Below are 25,331 nucleotides of genomic sequence, written 5' to 3' on the forward strand. Positions count from 1 at the left end.
TGAACACTTTTCACATGAATAGGCTTGTTCCCCTGTAATTCATCCGTGAAGAATTTTTTTCATACCATATATATTAATTTGTCTAAACGTTTTTCATCTCCCCTTTTCGTTAGAAAATGGCTTAGGCTATCGTTTTTACCCAGAAATTATTTTAGCAACAAAAATGGACAATTCTTGCTACTAGAGGGACTTGGTCTAACACAGCACATAAATGACCACTGATAGCATAAGTGAATGTATTGAACGTTAAACGTTAAAATGGCTCAAATAGGCCTACAGTATCACTTTTCTCTCTCTTTAATGCGACGCGGAGTTAATTAATTGTGACAAGTGTGTGCCTCTCTCTCTCTCTCCAGCACTTGGCTCGCGCGTCCGCTATGCGTCCTTTGTCAGTAATGGCAAACTGTGAAAAGAAAAATGTGTGCCCGTTTTACCCTGCACCTCTAATCCTGTCAGTGAAAATGTGGTATAATTTCTTCTTGTTTTGCTCTGACAGGCATGCATGCACCCCAATGTACCCTCCCCGCGGGGGGCTCTGCTCTAACCGTCCGGCGCTGGGTTTGATCGCGGGCCCGCGTCCTCGGGTCAATGAGACGCTTCATTAGGTTTAATAAGCGGAGTGTGCCAACTACTGTCAGGACCTACCCCACCTCACCACGTGTTGCTGGATCTCACTGCGACCACAGAGGACATTGTTTTATTTTTTGTTGAACATACTGTGGTGTTTTATAAAACGGAGGCGTGGGTTACCGCAGAGTGAAAACAGGGCATTGCTTTGTAGACCCATTTAAATTTAATTTACGCACTGCGGATGTGGCCTGTCACTAGCTGTCAATGGACCGCTTTAGACTAAAGCTTTATGCTAAAGCGCAAGGTTTTGCCGAGCGCAAATCTCTCTAGATGTCACTCTCACACGGAGAATGAAATCAAGCCACTGTATTTGTTATATATATATATATTTATTTATATGGCCTATCCTACACTATTGCCTGTGCCATTTCCTAACCTTTAAATCGTTTTTGTTTTTTTGTTTTCAAAGAAAGGATAGGCCAATGAATGAACAAATACAGTAGCTCTAAAGTGGCATTGCACTGGCTATTCTCCAAAACCAAGCCCGTGCGTCCAGTGAGCACTGAGATGGACCTAATCCACTTTTGATGATCTTGGTTAATAGACTTCCTGCTGTCATTATCAAAGAGGTTTAGCTCTATTCATTACGCGCACACGACCATCACCACGCCCATATCCTCACAAGCCACGGCGTTTGTCAATAAATTCTCCCCTCACTCCCCAAACGGGAAGGCACGGGGTCTCGAAGTTCAGTTGACACGTTTGCGCTGTTCATATAGGCTACCCAACGACAATGACGCTCCGTAAAAGTCTATTTGCGCCATATATCTCAAGAGACACAGACAGTGATGATTTGAAAGGTACTAGGAATGGGCATATAGACCTTCCCCATGGACCCGGGGTACAGACTCTTATGCAGACCAGTTGGACAGAAGAGAGGACAGGTGTGGAGCTCAGACTACCCGGGCTCAGACACATGGAACCGGACAAGAGCACCGGCAGCGACAGAGCGCAGAGGCGGCGGCGCATGGCTGCCAACGCCCGGGAGAGGAGGAGGATGCTCGGACTCAACGTCGCCTTCGACCGTCTCCGGAGCGTCATCCCCAACTTGGAGAGCGACAAGAAGCTGTCCAAGTCAGAGACACTTCAGATGGCGCAGATCTATATCGCCACCCTCAGCGAGTTGTTAGAGGACAGGACCTGCGGCACGGAGTTCAGCACTTCCCTAGACGCGGAGAAAGTGCGCACGGCCCCGTCTCGCCAGTCACCCGTGAACTCTTCACCTGAGGGCGCACCTGTTGACCTCCCCGTGCCAGGGACGGACATGCACAGACATAAAGACAGTGGAAGCTCAATGCGCAGCACCCATTATGATGACCAGACGACCGAGCTGCGAGGTTTTACCAATTTATGGGAGAGAACAAGTGGGACTAAATAGTTACTTTTTATTTATGTATTTTTTCCATACAAGACATGTTGATTCGTGTTGTTTTTAATCTGTTATATAGCTCAAGTAAAACATATTATTGTTTTCTACAACTCATGGAAGTGGCTCAATTTATTTGACTAAAAGTTGACTTTCGCATGACTGAAAGTTGTACAAGAGGCAAGACTATATAGGAAGTTTAACATTTCTCCCACAGGCAAAGAAAAAAATAACAGAACAGACACACATGATGTACTGAAAGTAGCAATTTTTATTCGAGTTAAAATTATATACAGGTAACCAAAGACATTTTTCTTGAACTTGGTACAAAGATCATGTTCCTGCAGTTGGCTTTGTATACCTTTTTATCTGACTTTCAAAACAACACAACTGAGAAAGGCTGTATAAAATAAAAATAGGATTGGATTCAGAAAAGTAGTCTACCATTCTAAATTTCCAATAGGCAATATTTACAGAAATATTTACATTGTTCCATTCATTTTCCAGATGTGTGAATAAACCTCTTGTAAACTTTCTAGAGTGTGTTGAGTTAAGCGTTACAAAACGATAGCAACCACACTGCTTCTGGTGTGGCTCACAACCAGAGAACATCAGATTGGGATACAAGAGGCTTATCAGCTTAGAAGAGGACTAGAAAGTATTGATGAGGTGGTCTGGTGAAGGTCGAAGCTTAAATGCCTGTGTTGCCGTGGGTGTGGGTCTTAGCACGGCAGGGAAGGAACAACAAAAAATAAAAAAACAGGAAAAACGGAACAACGTGACGTTTGAAATATACACCAAACGAGAATAAATGCAACTTTTAGAAAATAAAATGAACTCATCTCCAGTTCTGTACATCAGAGCCTCAGATAGCAACCATCAACACTACCTACCAACCAACCCAACCACTCAATCCCAGACAGGGGGGGATATAGGACTTTACATAGGTACATAGGGGGAAAGGTATGGCTGCGACACAGGACCAATGCATTAGTTGACACAGATATAATAGAGCCATTCCTCCTGTGTTCAATTAAAACAAGACAAGCCTGAATTAAACAAAACGGGGGCACATTGGATATGAAGCAGGTCATAGCATGTCATCACATTATAAAACTCAGAGCAGAGGTGGAGTCTGGATCATTCAACTTAATGACCTCTATGAAACGGACTAGGAGGGTCAGTTCATGAACAACGTGTCTCGTTTAACTCAAGTGCTTTGCTACAATTGGAAAATAACAGAGGTTCTTCCAGCTCTGCTGTTTTGTTCTTCAATTAAAGAACCACTAAACACACCACAATACTAATCAATAAAAGCTTGATGCATTGTGGGGGGGAAAAACAGAGAACTTATTGCCAGACTGATCTATATTTATTCATTCATGCTGGAGCTGTTGGACCACCACTGTGTTAAGCCCTCGACAGCCAGAAGTGTACAAAGTTATTATTTTTTCAGTCTTCATCAAAATGCAACAACGTAGTCGCTTCTTAAAGTGTTTGGTTGAACTGACACCACACTTAAACAACTTTAAATACTAGCCCCCCTCACCCAACTTTACACAGAAGAAAAAAAAGATCAATGTGTTCATTTCTAAACCTTTGACACCCTCTTATCAACAGCTGAGAGTTTTTTAATAAAATAACAACAAAAAACTGATCACACATGAAAGCAATAACATGGCCGCTGAGTAGCGGAGCTCTCCGTGCTTTCAGGATTTCAAAGAGGACTGAGAGCGGGAGCACTCACTTTGGGTTCCCTTTCCACTTGTCTGGGTCACTGCCCAATGCTTTATGGATTCCAGGGGGGATTCAGGCACACAGGCACTTTGATGACAATCGGAGCTTAAAGGAATAGTTCACTCAATGTCCATCTGTGGTAAACCACTTCCAGGATAAGTTGGATGGATGTTGCAGGAAAGATGAAAAATTGGTGAACTCTCCTTTCAAAGCGAGAGACATACTTTACGACAAGCGGAAAAACAAACCACCGCCAGAGCATGGTAGATATCACATTCTGCCCCCTTTCCACAAATACATAGGCAGATGTAGAGGCAGACGTGGTAAGAAGAATAAAATACCGATTGGGATAAGGGATACAAGGATGCTTTCTAAATGTACAACCTGTAGAGAAACAATTCATTTAACGAGGAAAAAAAGTTTAAAACACACAAAAATAACATCCATATTAAACGAAATCCGAGTCAATCATAAGTTACATTTTCATGAGGGAACAAAACTCTATAGATGCTTTAGTTTTGGAACATAAAGGGGAGAGGGGGGGTCATTCTCGTTTCTTTTCATCTGCTCGAGTTCTCTGATTTCAGATGTCTAACAGGAGAGGTGGAATGCTGAAACAGTGCTTCAGGCCTCACTTGTGGAGGAGACCATCACAGTCTTAATAACCACGATGGTGGTGACGGTGGTGACAATGATGACGATGATGGTGGGTGGTGGTGGTGGTTATGGAGCGGTGTGTGTGTGTGTGTTTGTGTGTGTAGGGGGGGTGGGGACCCCCACACAGGCGGGCCTCTCTAACAGTGCTCCAGATAGTCAATGACCCGAGAGATGGACTTCTGCCCCGTTGTGCCCACGTCACACTGTGGAGAAGGGGGGGTGGGGGGGTAGAGTAGAGGGGATGAGAGAGCGGGAGAGAGAGGTGGGGGGTGTAAGAGAGGGAGAAGGAGCAGAGGTCAGTTGCCACACACACACTGAAACACTCAACACAACGTCCCTATTCAGATAAGAGTTTACCAGACACTGGACAGTGATGGCTCTCATTAGCCTGTACAAGCTCTATGACGGAGCATAAGAAAGACTTTTACCACAGGCGCATACAGGGGGGGTGATAAGAAATGGGTGCGGGTGAGAAAAGAACTTACTGTAAGGTTCATGAAATTGAGGAACTTCTTGAGCATTTCCGTCATTATTGAGAAATCTCCTTTCGGCAGATTATCCCTCACAGTAGTCACATTCATCTGAAACAGAAGAGACGATTAGTGTAGAATCACTTTTTTAAGTTATACTCGCATGAGCGCTTTCTCATTTAAAAAAAACACAACACAGGGATAGCTGACAGTCATTTTAAGGATATAACAAATACAAAAAATGCTATTTCCTGAGCTGTATTCAGTCAAACTGAAGCCTTTCGAAAATACCATGGTCACTATCCGACAGGAAGCATTTCGTTTTCAAACTCTTGTCAAAAGGTTTGGAGGTTTGACCTTGATAGTAGTGAGGGACGAAACACAAAGAAAGCTCTTTGGTCTCGCCAGACTGACATGGGGACTGACACAGGGACTGCTACCGGTGCACCGGCGGATAGAGAGGACATAAAAAGATAATGGTCAGCCACATCAATCATAAGGAAACGACCCATTGGAGAGTACCATTACCGGAGAAGCACACAGCTCAAGGCATCATTGGACCGCTAATAACGTCTTCAAAGCAAAAAAGCCATTAAATACGGAATAACACTGCAGGTTTTTATTGTCCCTAACAGTAGGCTTTGGAACATGAAGACGGCAATTTTTAAGGAAAACACTGATGGTCCCCGGGAGTGGTGCTATTAAGCGACACCCTGATACGGATGCTTCTTATGGATCTCCTTGATGAGGCTTCCTGGATGAGGAGGCTATTTGTCTTCGTGATTATGTGGGTATTTGAAGTGCTCGGTGGACACGTCGTGCTACATGACAGGCTATCCTAGAACCCACTCTGTATTTTTGTACAGCACACCATGCAACAGAGTTGTATGTACAAGCACCAATCTGCACAGAAGTGAGAAAGCATCATAGCGACGTGGTTGTGCCTCATTGCTGCTGCGTGAAGGGCTGCACAAGGGTTGACACTACAGCCTTCCAGATGATAGGAGAAACGGTACTAGGATTGACCCATCTTTTGGAGCAACTACCTAAATATTCATCAGCCATGGATGCCTTTTCATTCAATTGCAATTATTTTATTTATTTATTTAAATTAATTCCTTTTTGGGGGGGGGGGGGGGGGGGTAGATCATCTTTGAAAAAATAAATAAAAAATGTGTTCTATTCGATAGGATCATTTCTAGCGGCTTCTTTTTCTCCCTGCACAAACCCTCCTCTGAAAAGGAAAATTGCCACAACCCCCCACCCCCTCATCATAGGACTTTGTTGGTTTTATTCATAACCATAACCATTTGTTATTACAAATATATTCCATCTACTAGATTTCATTTTATTGTTTAATTCCACCCCAGCAGTGTAACAGAGTTGACATGGCCGTGCAGCAGGGTCAGTTTGGGAGGGGAAGAGAGGGAGCAGGTCTTACCGGACTTCCCTGGCAGAGACAGCCCAGCAGCAGTGCAGTGTAGGAGGCCACGATGCTGTCCTCCATGTGCTTCCCAGCATGCTGGAGAGCTGGAGGAAGACACGGACGGGGAGAGAAAGAAGGAGAAAACGAGGAGAGCAGGAGAGAGAAGAATATTGTCAGAAAAGGAGCAGAATTAGCTTATATGGCACCATCACTAGCTATTCAACTCTCCATCCAGCTATAGCTATAACACAATGACGATGTGTGTGTGTGTACTTAAGCTCCGTTACCTTTATTGAGGTCCAGCTCTTCGTCCTCCTCTTCCTTCTTGGCCTTCTCCTTCTCCGTCTCGGGGTTGGTGTTGTTGTTCTCCGGCGCTACCACCCACTGGATCTCGCCGCCCGACTCCTGCCACTCGCCGCTCTGGTCCAGCGCGGGCTTGGGCGCGTCATTGATGAAGTCGTCGGTCTCTGCCTCTGCCAGCACGGCCGCCTGCTCCCGTTGGAGGAAGAGCTGAAGACAGAGAGAGAGAAAGACACACACACACACACACACAGGCAATCAGAAAGGGTTTCAATCTAAATCAAGTGAACACCCCCCATAATGACGTACATCACTTCTTATCATTTCCCATCTTGCAATGTCGTGTGTCTGAAGCTAGCATGTGTAATGAACAGCTGGACCCATAGAAACACAAACGATAGTCAGACACCACTTCCATTGTCATCTCATCATCTATTATTCCTATGACATCTCCTTATAAGGACATCTCCTTAGAGCCTCATTATGGCTTTTCATTCAAGTGTGTGAGGCTGATTGGTCTCCGTACAAGCAGCAACCCTATGCCTTATGAAAACAGGAGCGCGCGCGCACACACACACACACACACACACACACACACACACACACACACAGTCAGAAATGCTTAGACCTGTAATTCCTTATTTGTCTACAAAAGCTCATTACTTCCCATCTGTGAGGCTGAAGTGGTCATTAAGCTGTTGGGTTTGTATACAACTGCTGGTACGTGTATGACTACTACAGAGTGTGTGTGTGTGTGTGTGGGTGTGTGTGTGTGTGGGTGTGTATAACCTCTCCACGCACCTGCACCAGAGCATTGCTGCTGCTGTGTGTTTGTGTGTACGTACCATCTCCACCCACCTGCATTAGGCAGTCACGGAGTGTGTGTGTGTGTGTGTGTGTGTGTGTGTGTGTGTGTGCGCCAGGGTTTCCGTTAGAAAAATTTGCCGTCGGACATCGTGTCCGGGAAGAATTCGATTTACCGGACAAACGTGATATATTCCGGTCATCATATTAAAATATAATCATTTTTTTTTTTTCAAAATCATATTTTTTTCTTCAAATCTAATATAGCTGTTTGTCGCGGTGATTACTGTTGTGTAGCGGCCTATATATGCCATTTAATGTCTATTTCTCATCCGATACGATTAGATGCGAGCTATATAATATATAATAATATAACATGATTTGACGCATGCGCGCTATGCCATGGGTCAAATCCAGCGCTGAACAGGTCCAGCGCTGAACGGGCGCCTCACTGGGAACTGAACAGACAGCATCGATCAATGAACGGACTTTACATTACGTTAACTGAAGTTTGTTAAATTGTTTGGGATTAATGTGAGTTTTCTATTTTCTCTTTCCAGTTTTACCCTTTTTTTTAAATCAATAAAACAACGTCATTTCTATAACCAGGTCTCGCTGGTTGGGAAGGCATTTCGTTTAGCTCGGGAGTATGACAATGGGGAGAACATAACTGTTTATTGAGAAACAAATGATAGGCAGTCTGGGATACGTATATAAAGAAATACCACAATGTCTAGATGTATAACATTTCATTGAACAGTAACAGTGCAAGCATGTAGGCTTCTGGCGTGACACGGCTAGCCTAATTTCCGTTCATATGCCTTTTATCAGATAAAATAAAATAGAATAAAACTCTTTGAAAATAAATAGGCTTTAAATTAACTTGCAATGCGTATAGGCTAATTTCCGTTCGATGTTACAGCCTAGGCTATGCCTTTTCTCAGATAGATAGGGGATAGCCCTGTAAGCTCATACGGGTCTGTATGTCGTCCTGAAGACCGGCTGTTAGATCATATCGCTGAAGTTTGTCTCCATCTTAGTGTAAATGTTGTCCGTTTCGTTTGTTATCCTTGTTATTGTGCGATAAAGTTAAAGCGCTCCGCTTCGGGACACCATTTTCAGCTGAGCACCAAACACACACACTGCCCGAGAGAGAAGGACCCGCCCCCTTTAGTTAGCCTATAGCCTATAGGCTAACTAAAGGGGGCGGGTCCTTCTCTCTCGGGCAGTGTCGTGTGTGTGTGTTTGGTGCTCAGCTGAAAATGGTTAGAGGGAATTATTTTCACCGGACATTTATGTCCGACGAGTTTTCAACTTGTCGGACTTCAACTACTTTTACCGGACAAAGACCGGCAATTACCGGTTAACGGAAACCCTGGTGTGCGCGCGTAACCTCTTCACCCACCTGCACCAGTGCGGAGATGGCAGTCTGCGAGCCCTCGGTCTTCAGCTCCTCCTTGTCGGCCACCAGGACGGAGGTGAAGGGGGCTCCGCCGTCCATCTCCATCTCACACAGACAGTGGCGGTTCCTGGCGCTGTACTCCACCAGGTTGATCAGCAGACCCAGACCCTGTACGCACACAGTTACACATCAGACTGGAGATAGACATGCAGACGTACACCTATATCAGTGGAGGGCTGGTGGAGGTAGAAATCGGAATGAGGGGCTCATTGTAATGCATGGAGGCGTCTGCCTCCACTGATCTATATGCTATGTTGTCTCTAGGTAGGGATCAGAGGTCTGGCTCATTGTAAAGCATTGAATGAGGAATGGTATTGATACCATTCCTAATTCCATTCCAAGCATTACAAATGAGCCCGTCCTCCGATTTCTCCCTTTCTACCTTCACTGATCTATAACGTTATGTTGCTTTTAATTTTATTTTAATATTTCACTTTTGGGACGATCGATAGCTTATCGATCTAATAGTGCCCATGCTCCAGGTACCTTCGTTGAGTGTAGCGATTGAGTATATCAACGATACTCTGGCAGAAAGCTACGCACAACGTGACCTGTAGGGGGAGACTTGTCAGGACCAAAGCCAAGCCTTGTGACAGAGCACCAAGGGGGATGTGGGCTGTGTGACGGCTCACCAGGACTCTGATGTCGAACCTCTGCTCCGCAGGCAGGTACTGGGGCACCCGCAGGACACAATTCAGAGCTGTGATGATGAAGTTGTCCTGCTCACCCGTCTTTGTGCTTCCCCACTCTACAGAGAGAACACACACACACACACACACACACACACACAGAGTTAGAAGGGGAGCTCATCAAAGGTTCACCCCTCACAGATTTAGTATTTAGGGAAGCTGCATTTTTTTAGGGCAGTCGTTACTGTCATCTTAAAGCACTTTCATAGACGGATTGAGGCGCTGACCGAGATAACGTTGCTATGCTAATGTCCTCTATAACCATCATTTATGACCACTGCAGTGGGCCTGGGCACAAATGCAAATGGCCCGTCCAGATGACAGTGTTCTGTATCGTACGTGTGCATATGACTGAGAGTGTGTGTGTGTGTGCATATGAGTGAGTGTGTGTGTATGCATACAAGTGTGTGTGTGTGTGTGTATATGAGTGTGTGTGTGTGTGTGTGTGTATATGAGTGCGTGCGTGCGTGAGTGCGTGCGTGCGTCTCACCGTTGTCGTGGGTGAGGTTGAGCAGCACCCCTATGATGGCTCTCATGCAGTCTTCCACGGCCTTGCCCACGTTGCTGTTGCTGCAGTAGGGGAGGGCGGTGCCGGCGGAGCACAGGGCGCTGTTCACCTCCCTGCTGTAGCGCTGGATCATCTCCTCACAGTGGCACAGCGCCCTGGGGAGGACAAACACCACACAGGGGGGAACAGGGGGGGGTCAAGTGGTTATTAAAGTGTTAAGCCGTCTGGGTTCAAAACGAGCACTCGCGCACACATCTGAGCCATCTTTTGCTGGAGGTGGAACACTGAACATGAAAGGGGAGAGGAAGGAGAAACCTCCACTCCTGCTCCCACGAGCACCACCGTTCTTTATTTAAGCCTCTGCCGAGGCCGATATGTAAAGCTTAAATTAAAAAGAGCGGTGATCCCAGCAGCAGCAGCAGCACAGTGTGTGTTTTAAAAAAAATAATCCGGCAGGTTCTATGCGCCGCATAATACCACTTGAGAGTTCCGTTTCATGGTCAATTTCCATCTTCTTAACGCTTATTCGAGCTCAGTGTGAGTTCTATGATTTCTGTAATGAACTTGCAGACATTCCTATAGAATGTAATGGGATGGGAGAGGATGTCCTTTGTGTGGTATTAAGATGAGGGGGGGGGGGGGGGGGGCGAGCATACTGAATGTGGATGGAATCCTCCAGGTGAGACTCCTCAAACCAAAACGAGTCGACAGAAAAACAGCGCCCCCCCCCCCCCCCCCGACGACCAACCAGTGTCATTTACGGAATTTCTGTTGTTTACTACAGCACACCTAGGGGACAGTCAACGTCATTTTGGAAAATACTTTTCAAGGGGGGGCGCTGTTGTTTGTCTCCAGCTTGCACCAAGCAGCAAGTGGGTAAAATGGAAACAGATTCTGTATTTCTTTTTCACAGATACATTAAAAACATCACCCTCGTCGTATTAATGGACCTGGAATTATGCTGTGCTGCAGAGGGCAAACAGAGAGAGGAGTGGGGAATCTGCGCTAACAAAAGGTTAGCCGCGCACGCTGACAGCATGGCTAACCAGCACAACAGCTACATGCAAAATATTAATATAATGAGATTAGAGATAATGGGAGGTCATCAATTATTAGTCAGGGGAGCGGAGGCAGAGTTCATTCATTAGGAGAGGGGAGAGAATGGAGGCGAGAGGAGGACTAATGAAGGGGGGGTCTGAGCTCTGCTGCTGCTGCTGCAGAGTCCCTCTTGATTCCTCCCTTATTGAATTAGCTGGCGTGCAGCTGAATGTGGCCAGTGAGTCGTGTGTGAGAGCGGCTCTTTGTTGATGCGGCGTGGCTTCCCGACGCACCCCAGGCCTCATGGCCTGTCAGACTCCTGCCGGTGCAAGGGCAGGTCACGGGGTGCGAGGGCCGGGGTGAGACAGGGGTGAGACCCAGAGCGGCAGACCGAGGCAGGGACACCCGGCCTGGACGTAGCCCTGCCTGGGACATGCTAATTCTATTACTGGCGGAAAGACTTTGGACAGATAAGAGGCTGTGGTGGGACGGGGGGGGGGGGGGGGGGAGAGGGAGTGGGGGGTTGGCGGGTGGCTGACCCTTATGAGTGTGTGTGTGTGTGTGTGTGTGTGCGTGTGCGTGTGGAGCGAACTGGGAGGTCAGGCAAAGCCCTTATGAGTGTGTGTGTGCGTGTGTGCATCTGGAGGTAGAGAGAGAGAAAACTGGAAGGTCAGACAAAGCCACGGCCATGGCTGACTTTGTTTACAGCGAAGCGGAGAGACGGGGCAAGGGGGAGTGCAGTGATTGACGTGGTGTCAAAATGTGGAAACCGCACACAATAGGCCGGGTAATGAAAATGGACGTTTCCACAGGCACTGATTAATGCAGTACTCGTGTCTGTCTGTGTGTGTGTGTGTGTGTGTGTGTGTGTGTGTGTGTGTGTGTTCGCACTCACTTGGACGAGGAGGCAATAAGCGAGGAGTCCTTGTAGGCGATCAGGTAGCTTTGGTTCTCTGGGTTACCTAAAGTTACCTGCATATAATAACCAGACACAGAGCATAAGAGAATAACATCTATTAAAGAAAGGCAGAGGGGGACTGGTACAACTACGTTTGGACTTTCAAATGAATCATATATAGCTATTGATTGTTGAAGAACATCATTTGAAAATGAATCATGAGCTTAGTTCAACTCTTAACCCATCGGAAGCCAACATATAAAAATAAAAAAAAGATCTCCACTGTTTGTAAACAATGTAATTGTAAACAAAACACTGTATAGCTTCAAAACATGGTTAAGCATAGCATTTTGATGTCATGGATGGCCAGTCCTTGCCTCCATAGCTCTGTCTATGAAATTGAGAGTGGTTACATTTCTCCAGCCCCATCCCTCAGCTGTTTACCAAAAATGTGCTGGGGGGAACCGCTTTGTTGTTTGAATTCCTCATTGCCCCATTAACACCGAATCTCAAAATAACACATGACTTACAAAGACCCCCCCCCTGTAGGAAATCTATGAGATCTACTTTGGATTGATCTGACTCAGCTGACGGATGAACAGAGGCTTGATGCCGAGGCTGGAAACACACTTGTCTACCCCAGGGGAGGCTGCTCCACTGCTCCACTGACCAGCCTCCACTGATCTACCCTCAGTAGGCCTGACTCTGGACACCGTGGCAGAAATAAGCCTGTTAACCTACATAACATAACCACAGGCTTATGGGGGCGGGAAGCTCTGTTCCTCCGATCGATAGTTCCCATTGATGCTATATAAACGACACGACCTGACTCGCTTTCTTTCATTAGATACGTCGAGGCCTTTGAGTTGTTCGGGTTGATTCAGGCATCTTGTCTTGGTTTAGCATCTGAAAACATCTCCCAACAAAACATGAGTTCGAGATTTATTTAAAAATATATATATATCTGCCTCACTGGTGTTCTTTCAAAGACTGTATATATAAACGTTGCACTTTGGTGACGCTGCATGACAAAGAGCGTTGCGCGTGGGTACTCACGCTCTCCAGGACTCGTAGACACCTCTCAGCCCCCCACAGAGACGCCACCAGCTTCTCCTTGTCATCCTCTTGGCTCAGGTTCCCGACACATTCTTTCACTGCAGACACAAGACGAGAGGTTTAAGAAAAGAAAAGGGGAAAAAACGGGGGGAAATCGGTGGTCTTAATACTTGATCTATCAAACTTTTATTTTTTACAAAGTTTACTGGAAACATATCAAATTGTATTGACATTCGCATGTTAGCATTATACAACTCTTGTCAATAGTCCCAGCGTTTAATTTAATTTAATTAATTCTATGTACTAAAACAGATGTTCACACCAAACACAGGACCAAGCATGGTGAGCTCTGGGCTCAGTATTTCTAAACTTTTAATCTAGATCAGAATGATCCGGATTATTTGTGGCTATCCAGGATCAGATCTATCTGGCAGATGTTGAGTAGTATTGGGGAATCCAGCCAACTCGATCTGCTTCAGTATAGCAAAAAAGTATCCAGATCATTCTGGTCGATAAGTTTTCAAATACTGGGCTCTGAGACTAGATAGAGACCCTATGGAGGGGGGTCACATATCCAGCATAATGTGGTGGAGTGTACCTTTGTCCACTATGTGATCAAGACCTCCCAGAAGCCTCAACTCCTCCTTAAACCAATCCCCTGCCCGCTTGGAGGTCAGCGATAACAAGGTCTCCATGGCTAGATGCCCTGACTGTGGAAGTAGAGAGAGAGGAAAAGAGAGGGGAGAGGGTGTGAACACGAGCGACAGAACCGAGTCACAGTCAGGGTATTCATATTGAAACTGTATAAATAGACATGACATAGTACAGAGGATGCCAACTATGGCCATGGATAACAGTAGGACAACAACAGTCTTTTGAGGGTAGGGAGTCTAGTTCACATGCATGTAGCAAACACGTCACCTGCACCAATACGGTTTTCGATTTCATCGTTGAGAGAAGAAGCTCTGACTTTTACCAGATTTTTATAAATGTTACCGTATCAAAACAGAGAGTGGTGAGATCAAAAGATCAGAAAACACATTCCATCAGATTTCTCTGATGATTAATTTAACTTTGTATCAAAAACTGAAATATTGAGAAGCGCCAATTACAGATCATAGCGAGAAAAACAGTTGTTGCTGAGGCTCATGCCCAGTCCGTCTATAAATATCGCTCCCCCCTGATGTCCTATTCAGCACAGGACGGACGGAAGATGAACGCTAAAAGCCACTCTGCAGTGACGTCACAATACGTTCAATATGGATTTACAGTCGACGTATGGCAAGTGCAAGATCAAGGAAGTGCCGATTCGTATTAGAACGCAGTGTGGCTTGACAGACGAGAGTGATGTGTTACTTTCCTAGGCCCTAGATGTGTGTGTGAGCTCTGAGTATAGTGCACACATTTGCAACAATACCATCCCACAAGATGTCAGCAACCGACTGCAGAATTTACTACATCTTTTCATCCATTACTGATGGGACCATATATAAGATGTATATGCACTCAATGTACTGTACAGTTGCTTTGGATAAGAGCATCAGCAAAATGTATTATAGATCATACTTACTCATTATTTTCTACAATACTGAAAACATGCAACTACAAGCATTCTCTGAGAGACTGCCACTAGAGGGGGGGAAACGTCAGAAGATTTATGTAAATCCATGATTACAGCTATAACACCTGCTCATCCATATTGCCTAAATTTAAAAAACCCCAGGATGTAGCTGTCAATCAGCAGCTATTTGAGCTTGGGGTATCTGACGTAGAGAGACGAGGGAGAGAAAGAGAGACTAGGGAGACACACTAGGGAGATACAGCCGTCTCAAAGCTGATCAGCATTAAAGGTGGCAAGAGTGTTGTGTCAGGTGTCCCTCAAGCATAGAGCAAGCTAGGGGATCGGAAGGAAAACCTACCGTGATGTTCTCCAGGTCCAGATGCTTGTTGTGGACCGTCTCACACAGCTTGCGGATCTTCTCCTTGACCTTGCCCATCTCCTTGGCGGTGAGCTGGTCGTCTGCGCCGGAGAGGTCCCCCTCCAGCTCCAGCAGGCGCAGCATCAGGTCCAGGCTGGCCCGGTCCAGGTCCATGTTCAGGCGGTCCCTGCTCAGGATGTACATCAGAGAGGCCGTGCACAAGGCCAGGTTCTGAGACACACACAGGGGTGGTGGTGGTGGGGGGGGGTGACAGGAAGGTAAGAGGGAAAGCAAGAGAGAGGGAGGGGGGGTTAAGAGAGAAGAGGAAGTGAGAGAAAGGGAGAGGGAGTAGAAGGGAGGGGGGGGGTGGGGAGAGATTGAGTGAGCCTCACAGTTCACAGTCAACGGTAGTTGTCGCAACATGCTAATGCCGATGTTTACTTGGCAGGTCTGTGTTAAAGAGCTTTCGGTTAAGCTCCGCTGACTCCATTCATGAGTTCAAGGAGCGGAAAGTTAAAAAGCCCTTACGGTAAGAGGCAATTGAAATTCTAAAGAGACCTTCATGGCTACCGAGCGGTACTGTGTGTGTGTGAGCACCGTTAGCGCCGACTGGTGGAGTTTACAGGCAGGTTTCCTGGGTTCTCGCGGGTGCCTTACCGGGTGCTGGGGAGCGTCGTTGAGCGTTTTGAAGACCTGCGCCACCTTCCCTCTGGCTCTCAGGTGCATCCTGAAGCTAGGCATGGCACACCTAGTGGCCAGGCTGATGATGCTGCAGACACAGGGAGAGGAGGTCACTCAACCGTGAACAGCTCTGGGAGGTAGCCTGGTTCTGGTAGACCTGGGTCAAAATAGTTTGTTTTCCCTACAACACGACTATCAGGTGAGCTTGATCGAGCTTGTTCAGCACAACAGAGCCAGAGGAACAGCCCGATAGTACCTTGACTACCTGCGATCTGAGGGGATGGAGGGGTACTGCATCATGGGGGAATATCTGGTTTAGGGGTCTTACCTAAGGCAGCGTGTGTTGAGGGGCTGGCCACTCTTCAGTCCGGTGGCCAGGTACTCAAAGTCGTCAGTGAACTCCTGGTTCTCCCCAAACTCCACCACGTCGTTGAAGTGCTTCACATGCTGGACTACCGTGTACAGCTGCACAGGGAGGGAAGGGGTGGGGGGGTGGGGGTGAGGTCATGTTAATACCTGGAGGGTGAAACATACTGAATGCTGCAGATCGAAATGCCACACATAGAGCTGACCTGACAAAGAGGCAGAAGTGTGGACTGTCAAATAGGCATAAGTGATGCGAGTGTTCTGGGACGTTCCATAACTGCGTGCCCCTGGCGACCTGTGCTACATGACACATTTCCTTCGGGAAAGTTCCACACCGATGTGTCATGTCAAACAACAGCTCTGTTGTGTTTGTTTTGGTCATGTGACCCGACGGGATGGCTGCAGGCTGTTAAGTCCCCTCTGAGACTGTGGAACAACACCACGACAACCCGACGACGCCATCCCCGCGGTGTGTTCTCCAACACATTCTACAATTGCATAACACACCCCTTAACGGTTACATAACCCGCTTCAATTGTTAGCTGGCAGGCTAACGTTAAATGCTGATGTGGGTGTAATTTAGTGCGAGTGTTGTGCTTGGGTGGGTAGCCGTGGGTAGCTACGAATCAGGGAGAGCAGAGGCTTGCTATTCTTAGCATGAGAGATGCCTGTTGTTGGTTGGGTGCCAAGCAAACCCAAAGACAATTTTTTTTTTTTTTAAAAGCTAGTGAAACTGCAGGTGGAATTTAATGATGGAAGATGGCCATTACATTGCCACTAAGGCAGCCCACACTGCAGCTCCAGTAGGTTACACTAAGCTGGTTAGCATGCAGGAGACCCAGCTCCTAATACGATAAACAACTACAGATACAAAAGTGCTAGAATCCTGGGGTATGAGTTGGAAGTCTTCGAGTATGTAAGAGGATTCACACTCAATATAAGAGCAACCCTCAATAGACACAAATACAAAACCTACACGCACACAGGCCTAACCCTAAAGTCGTTGAGAAAAACTAAGTCTGAGAGTTATTTTCGTCGCGGTCGATAGGACAGTGGGTGGACTGCTAGGTGTAGAAGTCAGTCAGTGTGGTTGTTGTACTGAAGCTTACCTCCTTGTGCTCTTTCCTACATTTCAGTGCAGTGACGATGTCCTGGTAGGGCTCGGTGGGGAAGGTCACCGACTTCATGACCTTGGGCGGTGGGGGCGGAGCTTTGAACACCCCGTCATCTTTATGGGGGTTGGTCTCCTTGCTGCTGCTGCTGCCGCCACCGCTGCTGCTGCTGCTGCCCCCTGACAGACTGGCCTACGAGGGACAGAAGGAGAGAGAGAGAGAGAGGACATCACCACCTGCTCTCTGTGAACAGCTCTGCTGGGTGATTCATCCTGCTGAACCACAGCCAACGGCCTCCTGCCTCCTGGCCCATACAAAACACCAGATAAGAACCCAGCGTACACACACACACACACACACACGCGCACACACATGCACGAGCGTACACACACACACACACAATCTCGCCTGGCTAGCAATTTCACCAAAGAGTTATAGGATCCTGTAAAACATGACTAACATTATCTGTAACGCCAAAGATGCGGCAACGCTCAGACGCAATGCATTTCTAACGAGCTAATGAATTCCAGAGATGGCCGGGTGCCATCAACTCCTTTCTAATGACATTCTATAAATGAAAGCTGAGGCAGAGTGGCCTTAAGGGACTAACATTGGAGGCCAATATGTGATCATCCTTAGAGGGAGTGGAAGCTATGAGTTTAGCTTGGGGGGGGAGCCATAGACGTATGGAGGGGTGGAGGGTATACTATTACACTCGACTTTACGGGCGGCACCAGATGCATGGTGTCTCATTTGCGTGGGATTGATTCTACCAAGTTGGCTGTACTTCAGCTGAGAAGGAAAGTGAGAGACTGAAAAGAAAGAGAGGAGCGCAAGAGGGAGAGAGATAGTGTGTGTGTGTGTGACTGAAGGAGAGAGAGAGAGAGAGAGAGAATGAGAGATAGAGTGAAAGTAATAGCTATGTGGTTCAGTGCTCGTCAGCCACCCATGTTACCTTAGACCTCTATCTGTGCAGGGGTGGAGAATGAGGTTGGGCTGAGGGTGAGTATGGTGGGAGGGGACAGAGGGTGGCGGTGGGGTCACTTACCGGTGCAGTCTGTGACCGAGCCAGGGGTGGCGGGGGCAGCTCTTCTTGCTCTGGTCTGTTCCAGTGTCGGGCATTGTACACTGCTTTAGTGGGAGACTGCAGGTGGTGGGGGGGCACACAACACAACAAGATGGTGTCAGTTCATGTAGTTACTGACAATTCATTAACAACCATTCAGTCAAAGTGAAAACAACGGTCATCTGCTGCCTAAATTGAACATGCTGGTGCTAGTGGGTAAACGCATTATCAGTCCAGAGATACAACCGATTGCCACAACAACCTACTATCTAAATGCACTGCAACATAGTTCATCTGGCGTGGTTCCAGCTCAGTCGATATCCCCCTACTAGAGGTGATTTGTGATGTGGCCTGAAACATCACTCTGTCTGACTTGCTTTAGTACAGTGGTGAGTGGAAAAAACAAACCCCCCCAAAAACGTAATTCCCTGGCACAAGTCACAGTAGTTCTAGTCAATCACAAACACAGGGAGATGCGGCAGGAACGCACGCAGGACGAGACACTCCACGCATTGGTCTTTGTCGGGTTCCAAGAACAAACAAGCCCAGGGGAGGAGAGCCTCTTAAATGGATGCATATTAAAAAACGTGTGAGAGGCAGCCAGGACAGCTCAAACAGCAGGAGAGGGTTGGAGACAGCAGCCAGCATGTACTCTTCCACTCGAGTAGGGGGGGAGAGAGAGAGAGAGAGAGAGAGGGAGGGGGAGAGAGAGAGAGAGAGAGAGAGAGAGAGAGAGAGAGGGAGAGGGGGAGAGAGAGAGAGAGAGAGAGAGAGAGAGAGAGAGAGAGAGAGAGAGAGAGAGAGAGAGAGAGAGAGAGAGAGAGAGAGAGAGAGAGAGAGAGAGAGAGAAAACCTTGGCTCCTGCCCCTCTCCTCTCTGAGCAGGGGAGTCTATTGGCTAGACCTGTTGCTGGGTTATTAATAATGAAAAGAAAAGAGAGAAAAAAAAAATCATTGTTGGCTCAGGAAAGAGCTCTGCAAGAAACAATGGTTGGACTGACTGAAGTACTTAAAAGGTTTATTTGCTGTCATTAAGTATTCTAATCAGGAGGACACACGGGGGATTTCTCCCCCCCCCCCCCACCGTCCGCCTACAACCGTCCGACCCTCCCCCCTCCAAGCTGCAAGGGTTAGATGTGGGTAAGTGAGGTAGGGGGGTTGGATTTCATTTAGAGGCCAGGGGCACTGTCACAGACAGACACACACACTTTGACCCTGATAGGGATGCAGGCGTACACTAGTAAAGTATCCCTCTGGACACACACACCTCTGCAACAAAATCAGGAGTCAGGTCTAAAGTGAGGCCCTCTTGCACACACAGCCCATCTCTCTTTCTCTCACACATACGCGTGCGCGCACACACGCAGGACTTGTCATTTACTGCTGTAGGTTAAGGGACACAGATACCGATGCCATTATCGATTCTGCTTATCGGTCCGATTCCTGATCAATTGTCTGTGTGGGGGAAAAGTAGCCCTACACAGGTTCAGCGTCAACGCAGCTGTTTTATCTCTTGAGTCTCTGAACACTAAGGATGTAACGATACACCCAACTCACGATTTGATACGATTCACAATACTGGGTTCACGATATGATTTTCTCGTGATTGTTTTTACCAAAATGAGATTGCAGACAAATTATGACGAAATAACATTCTATTTATTTCTCAGACAAAAACTACAAAATACTGTATTTTCTTCAAGAATCCCTTTTCATTTCTGAGGTAGGATATAGTTGCAAAATGCAAACTATGCTATTTCTTTATTATTAAATTGTGATAACCATTGTATTATCTTAGTTTAATGTCACTTCAATGTATTATAAACCTTTACTTTATAACAAGCATAACAAAAAATCGCTATTATGCAGATCTCTCTAGCTAGCTAGCTAATGTTTCAACAATGTCCTGCATTTTGACATTTTCATGTCGCATTTCCCCCCTTTGATGGCATTTAACGGCCAAAACTTTACTAAAGTTAGGCAGCGAAGTTGTTGCACTTGTTACCGCTCTTCATCAGTGCAGACTGGCAGGGTAGGAGCATGGGTTGCTATAGAGCACCACTATTCTGTCATGACCTGGTCCGGTAATGAAGCATTGTTGTTTTTTATTTGATGACTTGGTTGATCGATTGATAGTGTGAAAATTATAAGTTGTGAACGAATCGTGAGTGTCCATGTTTTTCTATGATACTATTGATGACGTATCAGGGTCTTGAAGGATTGTCCCATTTCATAGGGGAAGATTTTCAACCACTACCCCTTGTGACTGTGTTCGGAGGGGCAAGCCGAAAGGCAAGTGGCACTCCAAAACGAGGGGTAGGTGTAAAAAAGGGAAATGGGATTGGGCCAATGAATGCATATTCAAATGCGAAGTCAAAAGTAGATTCCGGCCTCTGCTGTTTAATAAGACTATCGGGATTCATTTTTCATCTCAACAATTTGAATCGTCACATGTATCGAATTAACTGTGTCGCGATGCATCGCTACATCCCTACTGAGCACAGTGTAGAATGTCTGCCTAATAACATTTGAACATCTTAACATGAATTACAATGCTCCTTTTCTTAGAAGGATATAACATGGGAAACAAATCTAAAACTGACTGATAAAATAAACAACGATGTCTGTCCTATTTAGAAAGGCCTGAGGCTACAGTGCAGCCAGCAGTATCATTAGGCTATGCATACTGATGACATTAAACTACACTTACAGTTGGTAAATCAAGTCGGCTTTCGAATGTTAAAAATCCATACCGGATTCGGCAAACGGACAGTAGCCTACATTTGGTAGAGAGGGGCAGAATAGATGACACCAGATGGGATGTTTCAAAACATAACACGACTACACTGATCATTTTGGATTCAAGCCAAACCAGAGGAGAGAACCTGCAAATTTGGAAGAGGCGGTCAAATAATTGCTTTGAATCTAAACTAACAGACACACAGGTTTCAGACTGTATTCCTACAGACTAGCTAGCTACCTAGCTAACAACAAAGAACATTGCGTTAGTTAGCTAGATATCTGCTCTGCATGTTAAGCACATCACAACATGCTAATTGAACATGAACCTGCTAAAAACACATTACTAGATGACACACAGTCCCTTTTTATTGATGAGGATACATGTTAAATTTTATGTTCAAAACTACATTTTATGATAATAAAGAGGCATGGTTTACTTCATAGGTTGCATGTTATTACATTATCTGGGTCTCATAACAGTGAAACAATTATATAGTTACCGTAATTGCAATGATTTCTGAGACAATTAGCCTAATTGTACAGCAGAATTTGGAATTGTTACAGGCCTACATACAACTTCAAGTGAGATACTATAGAACTTACTGCAAGATATGAATAACATATATGCACGATTCTTTGACCTCACTTGAGACAGAAACGTTCGTAGCACTGTCTGACACAGAGCGCAAAGTATCAAAGAGCACGTTATTATTCAGTGGCAGAGACGTGCAGGTCGTCTACCGTTTAGAATCCACAACATTGCATTTGTTTGACTTTGACGAATACCAGGCATTGCGTCATTGAGCCGGAGCGGTTGAATACTGCCCTTGTTGCGACTAAATACAACTTTACACTCCGATATCAATGACAGGAATCGATGACCTTGGAGGCATACAATGTCGATGGATCGAACAATTTGAAACTGGTTCTCAACTGGAACTGGTTCTCGATTCCCATCCCTAGTTGAAGCCCAACAAGCCATCAACAGGTGAGCTCCTCCAGCATGTCCACACACTAACAAGATCCTTGCTTCTTCCCTATGACAGACTGACACACACACACACAGGGACACAGACAGGCACACATAGGCGCACACACACAGGCACACACACGTCATGTCTACCCTCTCCTGCTGGTATGAACCATCGCCATGTTACTGCAGTTAAACCTAAAATGAGCTTGACTGATTTAACACCGTCATTAAACACCCAAACAAAGCTGTAAAAGAAAATGACAGGGAGCCATTTGTTAATTAAAAACCCACCCTGGTGCCAGCCATCCCCAACCTGTAAAAGCGTTCCAGGTAGAGACAGAGAGGGGCAATCCAACACGTGGGAACCATATGGTACCACCACCAGAGAGGGGGACTCTGTAGCATCTTCCTCCACATATTCAGCCCCAATTTCCTGAAACATGCTGTCAACGTGTGCTTGAGTCATTAGACCAGAGTGACAATAATCATGATGGGGGGGTAGGGGAGGTGGGACGCAGTATCTTTGAACACCTGTGCACCTCTAGAGGCTAGATCGGGCTTGACACTATAAATAATCATGCAAGCTAATTAAATTACTTTTAACCATCATAAATGAGTCATTACTAAGGGCTATAAACGGCTGCCATAAAGCCCCATAAGGAGAATGGCTCTCGCAAGACAGGTTAAAAATGCCTCTGCCTTCTGCAATCTGACGCTTTCAGTCAGCATGCCTAATTTATCCACACATGGGCCAACTGTGCGTCCTCAGACCTCCCTTGCCTGCCAAACCATTTATCGCCTATATACACACACACACACACACACTTCCTTCAGCTCAACTGTTGCGGGTGAAGAAGAAAAAAATCCCAACACCCATCATAACATGCCCAAACACTCCATCCCGCTCTCTTAACAGGAGAAAAAGGTTACGTCTCTTTCCCCCTCTCTCTCTGTCTCCTTAAGGCAGACATAAGGCAACAATAAGATGGTAGGGGAGGGAGCAGGACTCGATTACAGAGACAGAAGACAAGAACCATAGAAAAAGAAATATAGCAATAACTTATTACTGGGATGGCAGAGATATGGGCTGCATCAACGCCAGGGGTGCGCCACAAAAGGAGAGAAAGATAAGGCGCGAGAGAAAGAGAAAACATAAGTCAGACAGAGGATTGAGAGCAAGGGGAAATGTAGGAGAAAGGGATGGACAGAGAACGAGAGAAAGAGAGACAAGAAAGAAATAATGGAAGGCAGAGCAGCAGACAGGGGGAACATGGAATGGGGGAGAGAGAAAGGGGGGAAGAGAGAGAGATGTATCTCTACGGTAGAGATGGGAGATGCATGTTTATGGTTAATCTAAGACGGTAGCTGAACTGTGTGTGAACTGGTTTGATGCATAGCAAGGGAGGCTGGTGGAGGCAGAAATCAGAGGACGGGCTTATCAGAGGACGGGTTTGTGGCTTTGGGTGTGTTTGATCCGAACCTGGTGTTGATTAGTACGAAATTATCTTCACAATGCAGATCAAAGAACCACAGAAACAGATTGGCAGGTGCAGACACCCATACACGATTCCTTAAGCAGGGCTATCATACATACTAGAATACAAATGGAATGAAAGGGCAGAGTGAGTTTGGATTCTCACCATGAACAGCAACATTTTTTTGTTTGTCCTCTTTGTATCAGAGAGAAGAAAAAAATACTATTTGTTACGCATCAAATTCATTCGGTCTGGAGAAGTTCCAAGAGACTTCCTTATATGGATAAGCTTATCTGACCCGTCCCCGATTATGTATTGCTTCTGTATCAGAGAGCGCCACTTGTGTGGTAAGGTAGTTAGCAGGCTCATAATTGAAAACGCCGTCTTTTTACGACTCATGAATAGCCGGTCATTTTCGAGGGCTATTGTTTTTTAATGACTTCAGCTCTCCGGCTATATCGCCTGTGTGGAGTACATTACATCGCTATGGGTGAGGTGACAACTCATGAGAGAGAGCACCACTGAGCAAACTCTTTTTTCCGCCGCAGAGAAAATCACTTGGGTTATAGCTAAAAAAACAACAAAGCTGCCTTCCCGGACTGTTTTGTTTACATTGTGTAAACGATAGTCTGAGACTCTCTACGGCACATCAAACCCATAACCACAGTGGTGGTCAAGAAAACATCGGTCTTGAAAAAATTGCTCGATTTGAAACATTATGATCTGTGTACGTGTGTGTATGTGGGTCTCTCTCTGTCCCGTACTCAGGGATTAAAGCAAAAAAAAATCTCCTGACTGAAAATGTGTTCAAGCCAAGTCATATTCTCATTTTAACCTCCACTATATGTTTGTATTTTATAACGTTAGCGTTTTAAGGGAAGAAGATTCTTTTGAACAGCTTTTCTATTGCCAGTTTGCTTTTATGTGATACGCTCGGCGGAGAGGGTGATTGGCTGCCCTTTGCCCCCCCTTGAGGCCCTGTTTAAAAGTAGGGCTTTGGGGAGGGCCAGGAAGATCATGGCTGACCCCGCACACCCAGGACACGGTCTCTTCGCCCCGCTCCCCTCAGGCAGGAGGGTGCGGTCCCTAAAAACTGTGAAGGCCCGACATACAAACAGCTTTTTCCCCACAGCCATCCGGCTCCTAAATGCCGCTGCCCCCCCCCCGACCTGACCCCCTATCTATCTATCTACCCTCCCTCCACCCCCACTGGACTGTCTGGATATGAACACTTGAACACTTGATCTCTGCACTTTATATTTATATTAATTATGACTCTGCACTTCGATGTTGGTTTGCACTGTCTTGTCCTGTCTTGCACCTGTCCTGCTGTAAACCGTGCTCCATTGTTCCAAACCAAATTCCTAACATGTTTACATGTCATGGCAATAAAAGTCTTCTGATTCTGATTCTGATTTATGTGATATCAATGCTGTTTTCAATTCATGAAATAAAATTGATACTTATTGCAAGGGTTGACTCTGACATACAAATAATCAGATAATGGGTGTGGCTTAGACAATTAGGGGGAGTGGCTTGTATGAAAGTGGGTGTGGCCTGTCGGTGGGGCCGAGCCGATTCGTAAAATATCTGAACCGTGTCTGTGGCACTTGTGGTTGCTGAGCTAAAGTCCTTTAACCTTCCTTTAACCACTAGGCCGGAAAAGCCTTCATTAAAGTGGGTGGCTGCTGCTGGCGTACGTTTGGGCCCAGGGAACGGGCATGGAAAGAGTCACAGTCACCAAACTCTACACACTCCTTGATTGTATCCCTACATTGTACCAAATCAACTTTCAGAGTCCTAGGCCATTCCTGGGAGGCCTTGCACGCGAGCTAGCGGGAACCTGTAGGGAGCTCTAATGCTTGATGTGAAGTGCCTAGTGTAAAAAGACATGTTCTCACACGTACAGGGGTACAGGGAGTACAACATGTTGCATTTTCATGCCATTAGGGTTAGG

The 25,331-nt window shown here is 46.2% G+C and overlaps 1 protein-coding gene across 1 annotated transcript in view; it reads right to left on the reverse strand.

The window, feature by feature from the left end:
• Window positions 1-2,332: 2,332 nt before the first annotated feature.
• waplb (WAPL cohesin release factor b) overlaps window positions 2,333-25,331 on the reverse strand; it is a 33,603-nt gene continuing 10,604 nt past the window's right edge. Inside the window, exons 6-20 of the mRNA XM_080541810.1 lie at window positions 18,168-18,263; window positions 17,117-17,311; window positions 15,970-16,106; window positions 15,618-15,729; window positions 14,961-15,191; window positions 13,640-13,751; window positions 13,042-13,139; window positions 11,983-12,059; window positions 10,032-10,204; window positions 9,485-9,600; window positions 8,796-8,960; window positions 6,574-6,796; window positions 6,302-6,390; window positions 4,876-4,971; window positions 2,333-4,593 (exon numbers count right to left, since the gene is read on the reverse strand). Coding sequence (XP_080397936.1) covers window positions 4,528-4,593; window positions 4,876-4,971; window positions 6,302-6,390; window positions 6,574-6,796; window positions 8,796-8,960; window positions 9,485-9,600; window positions 10,032-10,204; window positions 11,983-12,059; window positions 13,042-13,139; window positions 13,640-13,751; window positions 14,961-15,191; window positions 15,618-15,729; window positions 15,970-16,106; window positions 17,117-17,311; window positions 18,168-18,263 — 1,986 coding nt within the window. The 3' untranslated portion in view covers window positions 2,333-4,527. The remainder of the gene's footprint in view (window positions 4,594-4,875; window positions 4,972-6,301; window positions 6,391-6,573; window positions 6,797-8,795; window positions 8,961-9,484; window positions 9,601-10,031; window positions 10,205-11,982; window positions 12,060-13,041; window positions 13,140-13,639; window positions 13,752-14,960; window positions 15,192-15,617; window positions 15,730-15,969; window positions 16,107-17,116; window positions 17,312-18,167; window positions 18,264-25,331) is intronic.

Source organism: Nansenia antarctica (genome assembly GCF_963989245.1).
Source record: "Nansenia antarctica genome assembly, chromosome: 11".
In the NCBI taxonomy this organism is placed as follows: domain Eukaryota; kingdom Metazoa; phylum Chordata; class Actinopteri; order Argentiniformes; family Microstomatidae; genus Nansenia; species Nansenia antarctica.